This window comes from Danio rerio, chromosome 24 (genome assembly GCF_049306965.1).
Source record: "Danio rerio strain Tuebingen ecotype United States chromosome 24, GRCz12tu, whole genome shotgun sequence".
Classification (NCBI taxonomy): Eukaryota; Metazoa; Chordata; class Actinopteri; order Cypriniformes; family Danionidae; genus Danio; species Danio rerio.
In genome coordinates this window covers 26,107,157-26,130,495 of record NC_133199.1, presented here as the reverse complement: position 1 = coordinate 26,130,495, position 23,339 = coordinate 26,107,157, and the positions used below count along the sequence as shown (strand labels likewise).

The 23,339-nt window shown below is 34.1% G+C and overlaps 1 protein-coding gene across 11 annotated transcripts in view; it reads left to right on the top strand.

Annotated features, from left to right (window-relative positions):
* The window catches only part of ctnnd2a (catenin (cadherin-associated protein), delta 2a), a 579,694-nt gene that overhangs the window by 487,622 nt on the left and 68,733 nt on the right, over window positions 1-23,339 (top strand). For all 11 annotated transcript variants that reach the window (XM_073940674.1, XM_068217203.2, XM_073940678.1 and 8 more), the window contains 2 exons: window positions 4,946-5,119; window positions 9,681-9,831. In XM_073940674.1, coding sequence (XP_073796775.1) covers window positions 4,946-5,119; window positions 9,681-9,831 — 325 coding nt within the window. The remainder of the gene's footprint in view (window positions 1-4,945; window positions 5,120-9,680; window positions 9,832-23,339) is intronic.

Here is a 23,339-nt window from a genome sequence, read left to right as displayed (position 1 = left end):
GCACAGAGAAAGTTTTCAGTGATTTGAGATGCTGGTTTACGCTCTGATAGTCTCCGATTGAGAAGAAGCATTAGGATCATGTTTGACGTTTTTAGATTTCTCTTAACTCTTTCTTTGGGATTTGAATAGCTGGCAGAATAGCATTTGGGTGGATGTGAGCCATTTTAAGTGGCCAGAAACATGCAGATATTGTGTGTGTCAGACAGAGAAGGGATTTTTCACATTTAGTGAATATGATATTAGTGCTGAGAAGCTTAAAATGCACTAAAAAGAGAGGTGAAACTTTTAAATCTTTCAATGTTGAGGAAGCCTATTACAAATGTGACAATGTGACAATAGGTGAGTTTATAATGTAATGTCTCTGATATTTTGAGCATTTTATTACATTTTGAGCTCAATATTCATGTTTTGAGAAAATTATTACATTATAAACGTTTCATTACAATAATAATGTAGTAATTATTACAATATGTGCAGTAATGACATTACATTTATTAAATAAGTTATTAAAGTTATTAATTCATGTGTTATTAAATTATAAATTATTTAAAAGACAATTACAAAGTCGTGTTCTTTTTTTAACACATTTAAAGGTGCTGTATGTTAGTTCTTGATTCTTCTAAATCATCAAAATGCCAGAGCGTAAACATTAGGTGAACAGAGGTTACATTTTAACCCTGTGTCCTAACAACACACTGCATGGTGAGATTTGCTTGTTGGCTTACACATGCCACAGTTTTAAGCTTTTATTTCAAACGGTTTTTTTTATTTTCAAGATCGGAGGTGAACTTTCTGCTGCTGCTTTCAGTAGTATGGCAATAAATGTCACGTAAAATGGCATTCAAACTCACATAATTAGCATTTAACACTGAATGAAGCACATGAGGTGTACCTGAGGTGATCATTGTCAGTTTTCTGTTGTTCAGCTTCAAGAAATAGAAACCGTTTACAAAATATACGTATATTTCAGGTGTTGGTTAGGACAAAAGCTCTTTAAATATGGAAAATATTCCTTCTATGATGTGCTGTTGCTTTTATTTAGAACATAATCAACCTTTAGGCTTAACAGTTAAGCTCACTGCTGATGATGTCGTCAATCTGGCAACCTGTGCCTGCATTTGTTTTGAACCAGGTTTGCAATATCTAGTTCAGTCACTAGTTCAACTCAAGTTCATATTTTACCCAATGTTGAGATAAAAAATAACCCTGTATTTTTTTTATTAATATAACAGCAATATAATAAAATATAAGAGGAATGTAAGTTAGCACTGTGGTTAGCACCTCACAGCAAGGTCGCTGTTTCATGTCTCCGCTGGCCCAGTCGGCATTTCTGTGTGGAGTTTACATGTTCTCTCAGTGTTGATGTGGGTTTCCTCTGAGTGTCCCGGTTTTCCCCACAGTCCAAAGATGTGCTTTATAATTAAATTAAATAAACTAAACTGGCTGTAGTGTATGAGTGTGTGTGTGTGAATGCGAGTGTATGGATGTTTATCAGAACTGGGTTGGAGCTGGAAGGGCATCTGCTGTGTAAAACATATGCTGGAATACTTGGCGGTTCATTCCGCTGTGGTGACCCCCCTGATAATCAGGGACTAAATCGAAGGAAAATGAATGTAGTATATTTCTTCTCAAATATCTTGTTTTTTTATTCAGATATTTCCTGCAATCTATAGATTTCCTTAGCTGAGGATTGATAAGTAAATGCGTGTTTGGCATGCTGTCCCAAAAGAGACCCCTGAGCTCGAAAGATCTCCGAGCCCGAGGCTACCTCCTGTTTCATCGGGAGAAAAGAGAGTCTGAGCTCAGGTACTGTATGTCTTGAGAATTTCCTTGTATTATGCTTGGAAAGAGGGGAGGATAGGGGAATTTTTCAAAAAGAAGATGGCTAAGGTAATGAAATCTGACTATTAATGTGCATTTGGATTCATCTGATTGGTATATCATGTGATAGCTTATGCGAAACCAGCTGTAGTCAATCATAAGCATGTGATCCTCTCTCAATTACCTTATAAATAAACTTGATTTAAATTTTGGTAAACAAATATTCTTTCTGCAATGTAAACAGGGTAATGTCATATAAAATAATTTCGCTAACTTCTAATGTTCTTAAAATGCTAGCAAAAATTGGTGCAATAGCCTAGTGGTTACCGTGCTGACATATGGTGCAATAGCACATCAGAACGTCACAAGGTCGAATCCCGACTCCAGGACATTTCCCAACCCTAACCCCTTCTCTCTTCCGATTCACTTCCTGTCTCATTACTGTCCTATCTAATAAAGGAAAAAAGGCCAAAAATAAATACTAACAATAATATAGATTCAGTGAAGACAATCTTCCAATTTGAGATCACAGACCCAAATCTAATCTACTCTCATACAGTATATCGACGGTGACACCTGGTGTTACAGTGAACAGTACAACACTAACATCATCAGCTCACATGTGAACTAAAGTCGCCTACATCTTAGCTGACCTCAGGGAAATTAAATCAACAGTACATTTTGATAGATCTGGACATAAACAAGCAGCATGTTTTTGACACTGATGCTGAAGCAAGCAGTGTTTCATTGATAAATTTTGACAGTACTTCCGACAACAATGGCAAAATAACAAGACTAAATGCATGTGCAGTGTTGCCTTCACTGTTTGCATATAGCGAAAGATTAAAGCGAGTGGGATTTGAGCGTATGGGAAGAGCAGGATCCTCCTGGGAGCTTCTCCAGCCTCCAGCAGTTGATTGAACAACAGAGCAGGAACGGGGGAGATGAAAACAGACTCATTAATAATGAAGGGAGAGTGAGGCTGAGTGCCAGAGCTTGTTGAAGATGCTGAGGTATTTCACAACTTGCTTTGCCTGAAAGTAGGTCAGCCTGGGAGACCAGCGCTTTTAAAAAAAAGCACACTTGGTGCTCGATGTTCCTGACCAGTTCTGGGCTCATTCAGGCCTGGATTTGTTAAGATCTGTGTCTGTGTCAGTGTTTGTGATTTTGTTCTGTACAGAATGACAGTTTTACCACAGGAGTTCAACAGGTCTCTGTACACTTGGCTTCTAGTAGTTGGTTAGTGGTGGTCTTAACTGTAGAATATAATAACAAAAGAGAGAAATAAAAAAGTTAAAATAATGCTGGTGAAGGTGTGTTTGTGCAGTTAATACATTTTTATCAATTTTTAATCATATTTATAAGTATGCACTGCTGTTTAAAAGTATCAGTAGGATGAAAACCATAAAAAAACTATATACATTTTTATATACATATTTTATTTTTTTTAACAAATAACACACTTTTGATGTTGTTGTTAAGCATTGTCATTTATCCATTTTCCCAGAAATAACTTTGCTCATTGCTCATAGTCATTGCTCATAGTCATCTTTTCAAATTATGTAATAATAAATATATTTATTAAATTAAATTTTACAGTTATATACAGTTGAAGTCAGAATTATTAGCTCCCCCTTTAATTTTTTTCTTTCTTTTTTAAAATATTTTCCAAAATATGTTTAACAGAGCAAGGAAATTTTCACAGTTTGTCTGATAATATTTTTTTTTATTTGTTTTATTGCGGCTAGAATAAAAGCAGCTTTTAATTTTTTAAACACCATTTTAAGGACAAAATTATTAGCCCCTTTCAGTTAGTTTTTTTTTTTCGATAGTCTACAGAACAAACCGTCGTTATACAATAACTTGCCTAATTACCCTAACCTGCCTAGTTAACCTAATTAATCTAGTTACACATTTAAACATGTATTTATTTATTTATTTATTTATTTATTTATTTACAATACATAATATTCAAAATCATATGTTAAGTAATTTATTCATTTAAAAGGTATTTATTTGACATTAAATTATGAAAATATGACAGTAATGATGTTTATTTTTTGGAGAAAAAAAAATGTTTGATTCAGATAAATCCCATAACTTTGAACCTAATGTTCATCAAACAATCCTTAAAAATGTATCAGGGCTTCTACAAAAGTATGAAGTATTATAGTCGACATTAAAAATAACCTAAAATTTTAAAATCAGCATTTTTGAAGGATTTCTAAAGTATACATTACACTTCTTTTTAAAATATACTGTACTTAGTTATAACATAGTAATTTTAAATTCTAAAAATATTGTACTGTGAAAATGTTCACTGTATGTTTACAATAAATCACTTTATATGTTTTTTATGAACCAGTATTAGAAGTTGTTATGGATGTACATTAATTAGTTATGGAATTAAATGTGGAATTACTGGTGACGTATCCGTAGATTTTTAGCCCATTATTAAATCTATGTATTTACTTTTGTAAATGTGTGTAAATTTATATTTATTTAGGTTTTTAAATCATTTAACTAATCTTATTGTGATATAATCATAATAGTAATATTAAAGTGTTCATATGATTTATTTACAATACAGTTTGTAAAGTAATATGTTCTTTTAAAAAACTGAACTTTTAGTAGAGATATTATATGAGAGACTTGCTTTGTTTACTAAATAAGTGAATCTAGTTGGATTTGCATTGTAAACACTAAATTAAAGTTATATTAAGTTTTTAGTTATGATACTCCTAAAATCATTCCGCATAAATCCGCAGACATGAAATTCTCCACAGAAATAGCAAAAAATGTCCGCAGATTCTGTCTGGCCCTACTAATAACTTTACAGGCTTTTCAAAATAGGTTGGTCTTTAAATAGTTGGTATTTAAATGGTAAAATTGTACCACAACTTTATAACAGTAATGTATAAAAGCATACAAAAACAGTCAAATCATTGATTTTAATAATCACTTCTAGGTTTTTTTTAGTGATTCCAAATGGGCAGTCGAGTAACTCATTTGCAAGATTACAGTTCTCTCAATGTTGCTTTAGTTCAGACTGTTGGCAGTCTAAAAGCCTCTTTTAAATGTTGATAATGATAGATTTTTGTCATTGTTTTTTGTGTTTCTGTAGTGGGATGGTGTGGGACCCCTGCCGGACACTGCTGAGCCCCCCAAGGGGATTCAGATGCTGTGGCACCCCTCAATAGTGAAGCCCTACCTCACCCTGCTGTCTGAGTGCTCCAACCCGGACACACTGGAGGGGGCCGCCGGGGCCCTGCAGAACCTGGCAGCCGGGAGCTGGAAAGTAAGAACTCTTGTTATTCTGTCAGCATTCATTGTTGGATTCGTCTTGTGGGTTTCTTTTTTTATGAGTTGCCTGTAGTTTACACATTACTCAATGGAATTATCATTGTATTGAGTAATTAACAATTTATCATCATTTTAGTTTCTGGTCGACTATTTTATTTATTTATTTTTATTGTGGTATCTGTCTGAGTAAAAGCAAACGTAAAAAGAGTAAAGGGTTTTTAGTCCTTTAAAAATATTCATATAAATTTTTAGACAGTGGACAAGTGTTATTATTATTATTAATATTATTATAATTATTATTATTACTACTATTACTATTATTATCTATTTAAATGTTTTTCATTTTTAAAAGATATTTGTTTGTTTTTATAATATTTTTTTTTTTATTTACTATAACAGTTTTATTTTTATTTCCCAGTGATGAGTTGCAGCTGGAGACCATTCGTTGCATAAAACATATGCTGGATAAGTTGAAGGTTCATTCCGCTGTGGCAACCCCTTATTATTAAAGGGACTAAGCTGAAAGAAATTGAATGAATAAGTTAATGAATGATTGAATAAATACATTTTATTTTATTTTATTTTTTTAATCACCATGCTAATGATAACGACTACTCAAAACAACTTGTTTTTGGATATTGTTGTCTTCTCTTGACTCATATTGTAATTTTTTTATTTGTTTTTTTCTATCCACGCATGTTAGAATCTAAACTTATTGAACATTGTAAGAAGAAATGGTGTATAATTGCATTTTTCCTGACCAAAACTAGTTGTGTAAACAATGTGTAAACTAGTAGTGCTCTTTGATCTCACATGGTTTTCAGAATCTCTCAGTGACAAACGTTTGTTTTACCTGTGTTGCTGGAGAACTGTAATCCACCTGGTGTGTTCTGAAAGATCAATACTCTCAGATGGAGGCAGATGCAATAGGATTGGATTGGTTTTGAAGCCTCATAACAGGTTTAGACCCCCCTGGAGAAGTTAAATGAAAGCGGCGTCTGTACAACTATGAACAGCTACAGGGCATCAGGTTGGGTACGTGTTTGTAGTTCGGTTATTAGGAGACACACAGGCTTAATAGTAAAGCAATTTTACTTGGTTGCTCTACTATGTTTTATTTTAGGGGATTTACCCTTTGCTTAATTAAAGTTCAACATGGCTACTTGTACATTCAGGAGTACATTTCTGAAGAAGAAACAGTACTTTGGTCACCTATCTGAAGAAACTTATGCTGCACACCAAGGTTATTATAGTTTTGTGAATTTAAATTACTTTTTATTTCAATACTATTTTTAAATTTGCTGTTTATTTCAGTTTAGTTTTAGTTCATTTCATTAAAGGTGCTTTTAGTTTTAGTACCATTTTTATTTTATGAACACATTTATATTTATTCTTTCATTCATTTTCCTTCGGTTTAGTCCTTTTTTAATCAGGGGTCGCCACAGTGGTATGAACCGCCAACTTATCCAGCATATGTTTTATGCAGTGCATGCACTTCCAGTTGCAACCCAGCACTGGAAACACCCAACGCTTATTCTATTCACCTATAGCTCATGTCTTTAAACTGTGGAGGAAACCTATACGAATACTGGGAAAACATGCAAACTCCACACAGAAATGCCTACTGACCCAGCCGGGGCTCGAACCAGGAACTTCTTGCTGTGAGGTGACAGTGCTAACCACTGAGCCACCATGTCGCAAATTTTTATTTAGTTTTTATATATTTAGATATATATTATTTATATATATTTTATTTTATAAATTTAGGTTTCAGTAATTATAGTTTAGCAGAACATGCCCTATGTCAACCAAAGCAAATTTTGCACAGCTTGCATTAACTCAATTTTCTTTGGCTTAGTTCCTATATGCCTCAAGGGTCGCCACAGCGGAATGAACCGCCAACTCATCTAGCATATGTTTAACGCAACAGATGCCCTTCTAGCTCCAACCCTGTACTGAAAAATAAACACTGAATCCAAGTCATAAATGCAACTAATAAAACTGAAAAAGAGTTTGAAAATTCAGACAAACCTAAACACAATACAAGATCAAACTAGATTAAAACTAAAAACCAACAACCAGTCACCAGACATGAACATTATTGAGCATGTCTACGGTATAAGAGGAAGGAGGAGGCATTGAAGATGTATCCAAAAAATCTTGATTAACTCTGGAAGTCCTGCAAGAACGCTTTCTTTGCCGTTCCAGATGACTTTATTAATATGTTATATTAATCACAGTCTTTGCAGAGATGTATGGATGCAGTCGTCCAAGCTCATACACAGTCATACACAGTAATAATTCTTTTTCCACTGCAGCATGACTTCATATTCTGTACATTATACTCTGTTGCTCCTCACATAGGGATTTGCTATGAGGATTATCCATATAATTTGCAAGTATTTGTGAAATGTGACAAAAAGACTGCTGATTTCTTTATGTTCCCTCTTGACTTGCTTGTTTTCATTACTTCAGTTTTTGTCCTCTTCGTAGATGAACAACCAATCAGAACTCTCTCTTTTTCTCTCACTAATGGCGCCAATGCCAAATTTACATGCTGAATCTACCAAACTCCCAAGAGTTTATTAAACATTTATTTGTTTTTTACTGACAGCCCAGATGTAGCTTTGTTTTAGTCAACCTTTCTATTCTTTGACATCAATTAGATGTCTATTAGTTTTCTTATAAACACAGAAAATGCTTGTTGGTTCTCAACCTCTCACTCTGCTCCACCTCCACATCTTTTAGCCCCACCCCTGTTGTCACACCATGTTTGATTGACAGCCTGTATTTGAAACAACTTTAAATTGCTGTGTCTACAGTATACGCCCTCTGTTTGGAACACAGTCTCTCTGTTGTTGTGTTTTTGTGTCTCTATTTCCTATGCACACACAGACACACACACACACAGAAGTCATCATAAATGAAGGATGTGAGGTGATGCCCGCTGGGCCATGTTTTTTGCTCTCTCCCCGTTACAGCAGAAGTGGCGAGTAGCAGAGAGTTTAATCTAAGCTGACACTCTGTCACTGATAAAGACTGATCCCACAGCTGAGGTCATACATACAGAACCTCGGCTAGTATTAGTCTTTCACTGTAACCTGCAGAGTGTGATTATACTGTCAGCAGGGTGCTGATCCAAAATCAGACACTTTACAGACATTTGCCCACATGGCATATCCAACTATTAAGATACACTTCATGGACTCTTGAAAACGTCTGATATGTGGAACGGCACTGACAGTCACAAAATGTAACCCAGTGATGCATGAATTTCTTTAATCACAAATGTATTAAAATGATCTTAATTAGTGTAATTTTAGTATTGTTTACTAGTTTGTGTCTTAGTATTTTAGTATTGTATACTTGATTTAGTTTGACTCAGTCATGAAAAACGGGTTTTAACTTAATCAGTCCAAGTTTAATATGACTTTTTTCAAACACAAGGCAAGTTTATTTATGTAGCGCGTTTCATACACAATGGTTATTCAAAGTGCTTTACATAAACAGGAATAAAAGAAACAAGTATAAGAGCATAAAAACATATTACAAATGACACTTGCTAAAATATAATTTCATTATTTCAGGCATTTTTTTCAGTTATACAACAGTTCTGTCTGGTTCTCGAATCTGATTGTAAAAACTCGTGCAGCCTCCTCACCCTTCTGTATTACTTTGCCCACATAGAGTCACAGCATATAGCTGTTGACAACATAATGTATTTTTGAGGCTTTTTGAGTCGAGATTGTAGTTGTTTAGATTGCAACTATGCAGTTTATTTGTAAGGATAGTGTCTATCTTAGAATTTCTGAGATACAGCATGTCAGCATCCATCAGCCTGTCATACTGAGCAGAGCAAAAACAGTTGACGTCCATCCACAAGATGGCGACAGAGACCTCATTGTTGGTTTTCTAACTACAGCTGATCAAAACATTATAAAATTGGTGAGTGACATTCTAAGTTCATCTCTATCTTTTGTATGCTGTAGTGCTGTATTTTAATCATAGTATTTGTAGTGTATTGAGTATGATATGGGACTCGCATATCAGGAATGTATGTATTTTTTGTTTGCCATCTGTTTGTTTCTAATGCGTCTGCTGTTTTTGTTACTGCAGACTAGTTCAGCAAAAAGAAAGAAAGAAGAAATGCCCACATGTGTGTTTAGCATTTTTCATTATCGCAAACACAACAGTCATCTTGTAGTGATTGCGTTTTTTTTGTTGGCTTTTTTGGGATTCATTATTGTGATCTCCCGATTGCAAAAGAAATCTATAAAATAATATTATTTGTTTATACTGAAAAAATTACTAAATAAAGTCTGAATATATTCTGAAATTAAATAATTTCTCTAAAACCAAATCCAAATGTTTATCATCAATCCTTCAGTCTATAATGTGATCAGAACTTTCAGAAATCATTTCTGATTATTATCAATACTATTTTGCTTCTTTATATTTTGTCAAGTGACCGTAAGAGACTTCTTTTAAAACTGTATGACCAAAATATCTGAAACATCCATTTCTGTGATGTCCTGTTTATCTGTGTTTCTCTTCAGTGGTCGGTGTACATCCGTGCGGCAGTGAGGAAAGAGAAAGGTCTGCCGATCCTCGTGGAGCTGCTGAGGATCGACAATGACCGCGTTGTGTGTGCCGTCGCCACCGCTCTCCGAAACATGGCCCTGGACGTCAGAAATAAAGAGTTAATCGGTACCGTCTCTTTTCTTCCTCTCCTGATCTTTTGTATTTTTTCAGTGGCTGTGTTCACTTTGTTTTCAATGGTTCAGACTGAGTTTGTGGAGCTCAGGGTTAACAGCTGCGGTCTCTCTGTAATGAAGTCCAGTCTCTTGTGTTTTAGCCGCTGTGGTGAAGAGGGCCGTTCATAGCTCTCAGCTCACAGGAAGATTACTGTCATTTTATTATTACACTTTTCCTGGACACTCATCATTTTAAATGGGCTTGCAGGCATCAGGCTGCACTCGCACATTCCAGGCTTGGTGGACAGTTTTTGATAGATCCAAATGGAAAGTAGGGAAAATGTCTTCAATTCATTTAAAAAAACACACAATGGCATTGTGTGGCAGAAGTCAGTATTAAGTGTGACTTTCATCGGCGGTTAGCATACTTTTGAGCTCTTTTGAGGATTGAGTTGTGTTTTGAGGATTAATTTAGTTATTGTACAGGGTTTAGCAGATGGTTTTAACCTTGCTTTCTGGAATACACCCCTGATGTGAATTTTTTTATTTTATTATTATTATTTATTTTTTTTGCAGTTGATGTGACAGCTTTAAAGTTTTAAAGGTTTTTATTTAGTTGTCTTATTGTTTTTGTTTGTTTTATTGTTTTTGGATTTGCTAAGTTTTTGTTTGTTTTGTTTGTTTTGTTTTTATTTTAGCTGCTAGATAAGATTAAAGCTGTAAAGATTTGTTTTAGTTTTGTTGTTTTATTTTGTTTCTTATTTGTTTGGATTGAATTGTTTAACTACTAAAAGTGACATGATATTTGTCTGTTTGTATGTCACTTTTACACTGTGACTGTTAGGTATTGATTCTCAATTCTGATTTGTTGCCTATATCTGATTTTTTATTTTATTTTTTTTGCCTGTCTGTTTACACGTTTTTTTTTAAAAAATTTTGACATTAGATTCATTTATTAACACATGCCATACAATTTACGACGTCACATCTACCTAAAGGGGGGTCTAGCATTTGTGCCACACTAGCCACGATGGATGAAATTGTCTTGCTTTTAGCTTTGTAAAATATCTGAAGTTTGCCCAACTTTAAAATTATTTTGATGCAGAGGAGAAGAGAAAGGGCCGTCATCGCAGCTTGCACCTATGGTTTATACAGTATATGGTGTCCTAAACCATTCTGAGGAATTTGTGAATACGAAAGAGATCTCAGGTCTGGTGGGATCAAATCGTGGAGGGCTTTAATGAGGAGCAGTGGGTCCGAAATTTTAGGATGAGCAAATTTTAGGATCAGCGTCTCCACACACGCTCTTGGAGAAGTGGAGAAGTACCTCATTGTCGCAAGTTTAATAACGTGCAAAACAGAATCTCTCAATAAATCCGATCCGCCTATTTACATATAGTTGCATTGTCACATATTTGATTTATATGTGAAGGAGGCCTGAAACTGATCTCTGAATATCCGAATGTATGCAATTTTTTCATGTTTACACACCCATAGAACAGATCCGTTCTGTGACACATATGAGCAAAAAATCAGAACTGAGTCACATTTAACTAGTTGTGTACACGGGGCCTTAGTTGTGATTTGTTCTGTTTGGATGCCCTGGGTGCCATGCTGTGTTTTTGTTTGTTTGTTTGTTTGGTTGATTGCTTGGGTTCCCATGGTTTTGTTTGTCTGACTTTACAGAAAGCTCTGCAACTAAAGTTTCAGTTCATAGTTTAATTAAGTTTTATTTAGTTCAGTTTGTTTCGTTTTATTGCTTCTATTGTTCTGCTGACTACTACGAGTGATGTGTATTTAAAGGTTGTTCAAAGGCTTGCCATAAATATAATTGTGTTGACATATATTATCCCTCTACCGCACGCATTATGATAAACCTATAAAAAATATCTATTTTACTGTTTTTCTTTTCTTAAAATGGCTTAACTTGAAGTGCTGTAAAAAAAAAAAAAAAAAAAAAAAAAAAATATATATATATATATATATATATATATATATATATATATATATATATATATATTAGGGATGTGCAGAGCAGCCGGTATTTGTATTTGTATTTGTATTTGTTGAGGGGGGAAAAGTATTTGTATTTGTATTTGTATTCGAGTAAAATTCAAAATGGCGCAAAAATATATATTTTTTCTATTACACTTCTAATTTACATTATAGTGAAAGAATTGTTTAATTATACCCATTATATAAATTATAGATATGCAATATTGGTTGTTGTTTTTGAACATGTGATAAGAAATGTCATTGAAAAGAAAATAACATAGAAGCCATTATCTCATCCATGGTTAAACCAACAACTAATAAAATACCATTGTGAATATTATGAACCCCACCACCACCGTTCTTGTTGAAGGACACTGAATAGACAGAATAAAAACAAATAATACTTCAAAAAAACTGTTCTTCTTCTGAAAGAACTTCTTCCCAATGGACAGAATTCCAAAAACTAAAATTAACTAAATAAATCTAAATAAAACCCTGCCCGGGAGATCTGGCAGAGCAAAAGTATTCTATATAATACTAAAAGATACAGCCCTGCTATTGTCATCTGCCTGCCACAAAACAGACACAAAGTTTTTTTTTTTTTTTATGTTTGAAACTGACTTGCTGGGGCAGAATGTGGCTGTGTTGATGGTTTGGTGCTTGTGGAGGATTTAGCAGAACATAGCTGTGCTGATTGAGGGGATTGATGCTTGTGGGGGGTTCACAGACAGTATCAGGAGAGGATGCTTTTAGTGCATGTGATAATACATTACATAGAAGGTTGCACAGTGAGAACCACTGTCACCTCACAGCAAGAAGGTTGCTGGTTCAAGCCATGACTGGGTTCTCCCCATGTTGGCGTGGGTTTCCTCCGGGTGCTCCGGTTTCCCCCACAGTCCAAACACATGCAATACAGGTGAATTGGGTAAGCTAAATTGTCCCTATTGTATGTGTGTGAAAGAGAGTGTATGGATGTTTCTCAGTGCTGGGTAGCAGCTGGAAGGGCAGCCACTGCATAAATCATATTCTGGATAAATTGGTGGTTCATTCCACTGTGGCAACCCCAGATTGATAAAGGAACTTAGGTGAAAAGAAATGAATGATTATGCATAGGAGATGTTGACAGATGTTTAATATCTCTGCTGATTTCACTTTTGCACACATTATAACGTTTTAGTATCAGTTTGTTTTATCTGCAGCTCCACTGACTGTAAAATTCTTCCACAAAGAACATGAAGTTTTATTTTTTTTACTGGTGAAGGACCAAGAAATAGCTCAGCAGCAGTCTCACTATTTTTCTATTCGGGTGCCCAAATGTATTTGAGGAGATTCTAGTTAATAAAAAGTGACGGGAAGCTATGCTAAGGTTAACTAGCCTATAGCATATATCTTGCTGTCTGCAAAAGACAGTAATTTAGACGTACCATATAACTCCCATAAGTGCATACCATTCGACAAAACAGCACAAGCATCCTTTTAACCTTTATAAACGAACGTTAATGTTACTCTGTCAACAGACTATTGTCTAAATTACCGCGCTAACAGAGCTAACGTTGCGTAAACAGAGCACCCGATTGCAAACTTTCCGATCCCGATCAAACTCCGCTACAAGTTTATAAACTGCATCTGGAACCCAATTAAGGTACAAAAATCTATTTAACAAAAATAGTGATGCAGACAAGTATTTTTTTCGCTCAGCCGAGCCTTCTCTGTCTGTATCTGTGGAAAAGATTGTGCCAGACACCTCCGCCCCGCCCTCCGAGTGAGCGTCTCTCTCGCTCTCGCTCTCTCTCTCTCTCTCTCTCTCTCTCTCTCTCTCTCTCTCTCTCTCTCTCTCTTTCTCTCTCTTTCTCTCTCTTTCTCTCACTCACTCACGCGGGCATGCACTGTGGTCTTATGAGGGAACGCTGCTTTTTGATATAGTGTTTTTCTTTCTCCCGAATACAAATAATTTTTCAAGTATTTGTTCGAAATAAGTATTCGTAAAAACACGCTATTCGTGCCTTTCCGAATACCGTATTCGGGTTCGGCTCCACCCTTAATATATATATATATATATATATATATATATATATATATATATATTTTTTTTTTTTTTTTTTTTTTTTTTTTTTTTTTTAAGCTACTTTATGAAATCTTGCCAAATGGCAACAATGTCCAACAGTGGATGTACCTGAGAAATTTCAAATTTAAAACGTTCCTTATAATTAATCATTTTTTACTTTGAAATAATTTCATTGGTGTTGCAGCATTATGAGCTTTAACACAGAACTTATAAATGACACCTTATACATTTTTTCCAACAACTCTTATTCCAACAGCTTTCATTTATTCTATTCTTTTTTTGCTGAATATTATTAAAAAACATTCATGATATTGTATTATCATATATACAACATACAGTAAATATAAATATTTTCTCCAGTAAATTTTATTCATTCATTCTCTTGTCGGCTTAGTCCCTCTATTAATCCGGGGTCGCCAAAGCGGAATGAACCGCCAACTTATCCAGCAAGTTTTTACGCAGCGGATGCCCTTCCAGCCGCAACCCATCTCTGGGAAACATCCACACACATTCACACTCATACACTACGGACAATTTAGCCTACCCAATTCACCTGTACCGCATGTCTTTGGACTGTGGGGAAAACCGGAGCACCTGGAGGAAACCTACGCGAATGCAGGGAGAACATGCAAACTCCAGACAGAAACACCAACTGAGCCGAGGCTCGAACCAGCGACCTTTTTGCTGTAAGGTGACAGCACTACCTACTGCGCCACTGCCTCGTCCTGAGTAAATATTATAACAAATAAATAACTAGTCTAGGATATCCAGGTGCATCAGAATAATGTAGCTAATAGCTAACAATGTTTATATATATTATACTATATACTAAACTACGCCTGTCTTATCTGCATCTAAGCTAACTTACCTGAACTGTCTCTATCAAATGTCCAGTCTGCATCATTCTCATTGTCACTAAAACCCATCTCACCCTCACTTTCATCTGCAGGAAGAGCCAGTTTTGTCCTTTTCTTCTTTAAATTACCACAGAACATAGTGGTGCTCGCTAATATACTGTTCCCTGTATTGATATTTATTCAAAAGTAGTATTCCCATTAAAACTAGATTTTATCCATAATGCAAATGTCATTAACATATGACTAATCAACATTATATTACTAGCATTCATGTTGTTATTGTTACAACTTAAAAGTTCACAGCTGACCTTGCTAGCTAGCTAACTCATTGCAATATTGCATGTTCCACTATTGCACAGTGTTGCCATTTGGTAACACACACATTTGATCAATTTACAGAAAACTAACTTAATTTTAAAAAATTGAGTTGTGAATATGTCATCATAACTTACTAGAGTTATTATCTTTAGATTTTTTTGTGGATCTGACATAATTTGATCCTTTGTTTTTTTTGACGTTTACATTTGCATTTAGCAACTACTAAATCACGCTACAGAAAAACACTGCATGTCATGTGACTTACAACCAAAGCACATTATTGGTTACTCTGAGTTCTTCTCTTTCCAACAAAAAAAATTTATATGTTGGTCTTACCATATGGTTACAAATGGCAGTAGAGGGTTATTCACATTTAGGAGCTAATTTCTGTTGATGTGATTCTGGATGGTACATCCTTGGGTTTATATTTGCTAAGTTTTATTTATTCTCACAAATCCCACATTTATGTATAAATTGAAATGTTTTTAATTTGAATGTACTTTTTTGACAGGGACAAGCGCAACATTACATTGACCTAAGAAATGAAATATGTTTTGTGCCAGGCTTTAGCAAAAACTGCTATTTTCCATATGCAGTCCCTGGACAGGTAGATCATAAAACACTTAAAAAAAAATAAGAAAAGAAAAGAAAACATGTTACAGCTTAAAATATAGAGGGTCACTTGTACAAATTACACACAAATAATCAAACATAAACATTTCCTTAGTGTGTACATATTTGTTTGGATAGGAGCCACTTTTTTAACTTTTAATGTTTGTTTATGGTATTAAAGCACAAAAATATTAACAGCGCACAGACTTAAATAAACAATTTTTCCTTGCTGCCGCTGTTTTAAGGTAAAATATGATATTTTAATGCATGATATTGCAGGATAAACCCTGTTGGCAGGTGTTACACATGTACATATTTGGCATTTAATTTCTGCACCCTGCAAACTTCTCATTTCAAGTGCTCTGCCCTTCAGATTGAGTAGGGCACAGAGCTGCTCACTTCCAGTGGGATTCGCCAAATATCTTTTTGAGTGGCACTTAATCATGTTTTCACTGTTTAGGAAAAGGTTAACATGGAAGGGAAGAGTTTTTATCAGTTCGCGTGCTGCATTTGCTGAACATATAAACTTACACTTACTGTAGATGCTACACAGTTTGACCACAATATTATTATTATTATTATTATTATTATTATTATTATTATTATTATTATTATTAATATTATTAATAAAAATAATAATAAAGATAATAATAATAGACTGTTGGACTTCGATGTTGGAACAGTATTTATAATGGAAAATACCATAAAACTTGAATTAAATTGAATTGCATTTCAGTCTATTCAATAGACAATCTTTAAAATATAATAACAAATATTACATTTTTTTACAAATATTAATATTTAGCATGCATTATCAAAAATAAAATACAAAACAAAAAGTTTTTCTGTCCTGTCCAAAATTTGAAGAGCCTTGTGGAGGTTTTATATATTATTTTAAAAGTGATTTTGTTTCCATTTAAACAAATATATAAATCTAGAACAAAGCTGTTCTGAAATAATCTGACAGCTCATGTTGTTATTAATTTTTATATATATTTTTTCATAACTGGCTCTACCAAATGGTTGACCATATTTTGACTGTTTTAAATAATGTCTATTAAAGCAATTTAAAGAATGATTGCTTTAAATAATGCTTTACACTACACAGCATTGTTAGTTTACAAAAAATAAATAAATAAATAAAAAATCAAGCAAACATAATCATCCTGCACTACTACACTTGAAAAACAATAAAACATATTGAATGAGTTCAAAACTCTTTTCAAATGAGTAGAATTAACTTTCAGCCAATTTTGAGTTAACAACACTTATTTCATTTAATAAAGTTGTATTCATGTTTAGTAAAGATGTATTAATTCTGGTACTTTTACCAAAAAACGACATATAAACCATTTGGTTAAGGTTGATATTTTAGAAATTATGGGATGTGTTGGAAAAAAATGCAGAGTGTGTTAACTAGCAACATTAGGAGTTACGAAATGGAATCCAAAAATGCTTTGCAGTTAAAGCAATAATATGAACAGTTGAAGTCAGAATTATTAGCCCCCTTTGAATTATAAGCCTCCCTATTTGTTTTTTACTCCTTTTTCTGTTTAACGGAAAGCTGATTTTTTTAACACATTTCTAAACATAATAGTTTGTTCTTTAGACTATCTGAAAAACATGCATTAGGGGCTAATAATTTTCACCTTAAAATGTTTTTTTTTTTTTAATTAAAAACTAATTTAAAAAAAAGAGAATTTCTCCAGAAGAAAAAATATTATCAGACATACTGTGAAAATGTCCTTGTTCTGTTAAACATCATTTGGGAAATATATTTAAAAAAAAAAAAGAATGAATAAATAAAAGGAGGGCTAATAATTCTCACTTCAACTGTACATATTTCGTTAATTTGTATTTGTTCTCTTCTTTCTCTTTTCAAATGTTGAAAAAAACATTTGTGTTTAGTATGGACAGTTTTCTTTAACCACTTTATTTACAGTGAGAGTTAAAGTGAATTCTCTCAGTGTTTTTCTCATCATTTGATGAAGTGACTTAAATTCACTATTTCTATATATTCTATATAATTTCTATATGCTCTAATATATGCTGAAGATAGTATAATTATACATTTCCCCATAATCAGATCCACACCTACTTATTTATGCATTATCATGTCATACAGAATGACCTGCCCCTAATTGCTATTTTTTCTCCTCCAATAACACGAGTCTCCTTCAACAGAGACGTGACCTCAGCGTGACACGAGCCGCAGGTGTTTAGTGTGAATGAAAGTTATTATCCAGTACGAGAGAAGATCAGACAGCAGGTTCAGTCGCTCCGTCAACTGCTTCATTAAAGCCTGTTTTCTTCATCTCTCATCTGAAACTCTCTCAGTGACGTCAGTGATCTCAGCTGCTAATAAACATTTGTCTCCATCGCAACGGCTCCCCGCTCTCGTTTCAGGGCCCCGTTTCGGCTCCCAGAACAACTGGTGTGCATTTGCCACCTGGAGTCCGGCTGGATTTGCACATCATCCAAAATCAGCTCAGATTATGCAGATCACATTGTGCTCATTGTACATCACCATGGAAATCTGCTCCCTGTCTTTGTAAAATGAACAAGTACCAGTAGATGCATCATTCAAAAATAAGGAGCACACTAACATTTTGGTACAGGTCTTAAAAATCTATTCATATATATGTTTAACAGGCTGTTATTTAATAAATAAATGAGGAAATGTTTGTTGTTGTTGTTATTATTATTATTATTATTATTATTATTATTATTATTATTATTATTGTTATTGTTATTATTATTATTATTATTATTATTATTATTCTTTTAATTTTTATTATTGTTGTTATTATATTTACCCCTTTAAAACCCATTAGCTACTCTTAAAAATGAAAAATATAAATTATCAAACTGTATAAATTAAATAAATGAATATTTGTTTATATATCACTAAATAAAAAGCAATAACGTTCCGTTTGACTTCATAATTCATTGATTAAGCTAACCCTGAGCACTTTTTACCTAATTTTAAATATTTATAGTTGTTTTTAATAATAATAAAGCTAAATCAAACTGTATAAATTACATACAGTTGAAGTCAGAATTATTAGCCCCCCTAAATTATTAGACCGCTTATTTATTTTTTCCCCAATTTCTGTTTCAGGGAGAGAAGATTTTTTCAACACATTTCTAAACATAATAATTTTAATAACTCATTTCTAATAACTGATTTATTTTGTCTTTACCATGATGACTGTAAATGATATTTTACTAGATATTTTTTAAGACACTTCTATGCAGCTTAAAGTGACATTTAAAGGCTTAACTAGGTTAATTAAGTTAACTAGGCAGGTTAGGGAAATTAGGCAAGTTATTGTATAAGTTCTGTTTGTTCTTGTTTGTTCTATAGATTATCGAGAAAAAATATAGCTTAAAGGGGCTAATAATTTTGTCCCTAAAATGGTACATAAAAAAATTAAAAAATGCTTAAATAAAACAAATAAGACTTTCTCCAGAAGAAAAAATATTATCAGACATACTGTGAAAATGTCCTTGCTCTGTTAATTATCTTTTGTAAAATATTTTAAAAAGAAGAAAAAAAATCGAAGGGGGCTAATAATTCTGACTTCAACTGTATATCTGTATTTAATAATTACATATATATAACAAAATACAGTTTTTTACTGGACTTTATCATTCATGATCATGCAAAATGTATATTGAATTGAATGTTTATTATCATCATCATCATCATCATCATTTTTAGCATTAGTAATGACAGTAAAATTACACAATTACAACAGTAAAATTACAAAGCTAATTGATGTGTTTTGTTTTTGTTTAAAACTTTAAAGCATTACTTTCAACCATTTAAGCTTTTATTTTAGGCAGAAAAAAGCTTTATTTGTTTTCATTTGTTTTAAAGTCAGGGATTTGATGCTTGGCAACTGTGATTTTCAGCCCCTGATTGTATTATAAATGTAGCATATTTAAATTCACTTCAGTTGTATCAGATTGCTGAGTTCATATAAGCAGCGCATCCAGACTATGAATTGATTGGTATTGACAGAAGTGTGTGTGTGTACTCGATTGTCTGTGTGTGTTCATGTAAACAGTCTGTGACCAGCGGCTCTTCTCACACTTCAACATGCTGATCATCCATCAGAAAAGCTGAAAGCTGTGAGCTGCAGAATCACGCCAGCTCCCTGTTTTTTGCATCTTCCCTTCCTTTCATCCGTCATTTATTTTCCATGTTTGATCACCGAGTCCAAAACTCGCATTACAAAACGTACAAACATTTAGCGGAGGGATGGGAACTGGGCACATGAAGAGAATGTAAATAGTTGAGTTCTGCTGTTTGATCACATGTAAGAATATAGATTGGTTCTGTGTATAAACGAATTTAAGCACTCAGCTTCAAAGAATCCACCCTCATCCTGAAGCTTTGATGCTTTCAATTGCAAGATCATTAAAAAAATAACATGTTTAGTGTTGGATTCATTGTTATTGTTTATAATTGTATTATTTTTTGTTGATTTATTCAATCATTCATTTATTTATTTATTCATTCATTTACTCATTTATTCATTTAAAACGTGAGGTGGAAAGACAATTAATGATGCTGCATTTTGATTTTATGTAGTCGGTATAATGCTTGAATTTCATTGGCATTTATCTGTGGTGCAGTACAGTACAAATGTAATCTCTGTTTCTGCTGTGACCTTTTCTCTTTTATAATTATTTTTATTGCCACACTTCATCTCTCCAGGATTGAGGGTGATGACATTAACACTGAGAAATGGAGGGGGAGCACTTCAGGGTGACACTCATTACTGGAGCTGCGTGAGAGATAGGAGTATAGGATGGTTTATTTTGTGTAATTTCATTTATTTTATCTTTGATACTTTACATGAATTATTAACTTTTTTTAGTGTAACTTACATTTGTACTGCAAATAGATGTCTTGGTTATTGATTATATTTTATTTTATTTTATTTTATTTACAGTTGAAGGCAAAATTATAAACCCTCCTCTGAAATATTAATCGTTTTCAAATATTGTCAAAGTGCTGTTTTATGGAGAAAATATTTTTTTAAAACCTAACCTAATTTGTTCATTCATTCATTTTCTTGTCAGCTTAGTCCCTTTATTAATCCGGGGTCGCCACAGCGGAATGAACTGCCAACTTATCCAGCACGTTTTTACGCAGCGGATGCCCTTCCAGCCGCAATTCATCTCTGGGAAACATCCACACATACACTAGGGACAATTTAACCCACTAAATTCACCTGTTCCGCATGTCTTGGGGGAAACCAGAGCACCCGGACAAAACCCACGCGAACGCAGGGAGAACATGCAAACTCCACACAGAAACGCCAACCGAGCTTCTGTGTTCGAACCAGCGACCTTCTTGCTGTGGGGCAACAGCACTACCTACTGCGCCACTGCTTCGCCCCTAATCTAGTGTAATTACTTCTAATAACTAATTTCTTTTGTCTTTGCAGTGATGACAGTAAATAATATTCTACTTGTTATTTTGCAAGATGCTAGTAGGGCAACAGATGAAAACTAGCACTTGTGGCTAACTCTGGCTTATTTAAAGGTTTTTTTTTTTGAGCATTGTCTATAAATTAAATTAAATTAAATTAAATTAAATTAAATTAAATTAAATTAAATTAAATTAAATTAAATTAAATTAAATTAAATTAAATTATTAAATTAAATTAAATTAAATTAAATATAAAATATGAAATTCATTCATAAATTCTTTTTTTTTTTTCGGCTTAGTCTCCTTATTAATCAAATGGCCCGGCCGGGACTCGAACTAGTGCTCGAACCTTCTTGTTGTGAGGCGAAAGTGCTAACCACTGAGCCACCGTGCCACCCTATGACACAATTATTGGTAACTTGTTATGTAATAATCATACACTTTCATGGGCTCAAAAGAAATATGGCATGCATTTGACAGTAAACAAATGTATCTACAAACCTCCACATTATGCATGACAATATAAATTTCATTCATACATTCATTTTTTTTTTTTTGGCTTTCACTTTAATAAACTGGAGTTGCCTCAGCAGAATGAACCGAGAACTTATTCAGCATATATTTTTACACAGCGGATGCCTTTCCAGCTGCAACCCATCACTGGGCAACATCTATACACACTAATTCCCACACATACACTACGGCCAATTTAGCTTATCTAATTCACCTATACTACATGTCTTTGGACTTGTGGGGGAAACTGAAGCACCCAGAGAAAACCCACTTGAACACAGGGAGAACATACAAACTCCACACAGAAATGCTAACTGACCCAGAGGAGGCTCGAACCAGCGACCTTCTAGCTGAGAGGCGATCATGCTACCCACTGTGCAACGGTAACAATTCGAACATATATTTCTCCATATGTATTTCGTAACTTTCAGAGTTTTTTCATCATGTACAGTATCGTAATCCCTGACATACAGTCTCAAGCATAGAATTGGATGAGTTTGGTGTGTAATAGAAACGGCTCTTTAAACTTTTAGGTGACAAAACTTCTCCAGGCTCTGAAAAAGGAGGATAATATTGGTGTGGGCACACGAACCGTGATGAGACACGTTCTTCAGGCGACTAGCAGACAAAGCTTGCTGGATTTGCTGAAAATGTTTGAAGTTGCACTGTAACTTTAAAAACCAGCTTTGCTCGACTTGTTTCGAAGGTCCGACATCTCAGTTGATGGAGAGGGATTTGAAAAGTTCTGATCCATCATTGAAAGCTTCATCCCGGATTTAATGACTGAAAGACTCTCATATTTGCCGCCCACCTGCACATAAGATGAGAAAAGAGGCGATGTGCTCGACCGACAGACCTTTGGAGAAATAAATCTGTGTGTGTGTGTTGGGGAGGGGGGGGGGGTCTTCCTGCGACCAAACAGTGCTCTCTTTTGCTTCAATTTACAGCCAATCTTCCCATCTTTCCCTGTCCCTCATGCATCCGTTTTGATCATTTTTCCATCTTCTTTTCCTTTATCTGTTTTCTCTCACTTTCATTAGTCGATTGCCAGAGGTGTCTTGAAGCAAAAGAGGTGCTTCATAATAATGGCTAAAGAAAATTGACTCTTTATCTCTTTGTGGAGCATTCAGTTTCTCTATCTTTGCCTTCCACTAGGTGGCTCTCTGAAATAGCTTCAGAAAAGGCATTTAAAGGGTACATATCAGGCCCCTATTCATCACATGTCAGGTGTCCCCTAAATCTGTCAGTGAGTTTTCGTTCAAAATACCCTACAGATGATTTGTTTTAGCTTGTAAAATTTGCTGCTATTTAAGTGTAAGCAAAAACAAGCTGTTTTGTGTGTGTGTCTCTTTAAGTGCTAATGAGCTGCTGCTTTTTAAAAGATGATGCTGTTCTGACACTCCAGAAACAACAAAACCAGTCAGTCTCAATTTCAGAAATGAGCAGAAGTGGATTTAAGCCTTGCATGTTCAACCTTAAGTCTAACAGTAGCTGGTATTAGTTTGATCTGTCGCATGGGAAATGAATGATGGAAATGGCAATCTTTGAGTGAAAATCCCTTAAAATGTTAAAAAAAAAAAATATGTTTTTATGCTCACTTGAGGGGGAAAAGGTTAATGTGAATAATGGAAGATGGAAGGCATTTAGTGAATAAACACCAACATAGCGAACATTACACCTATGTGAATATTTAGCTGTCTGATTATGCTTACCTT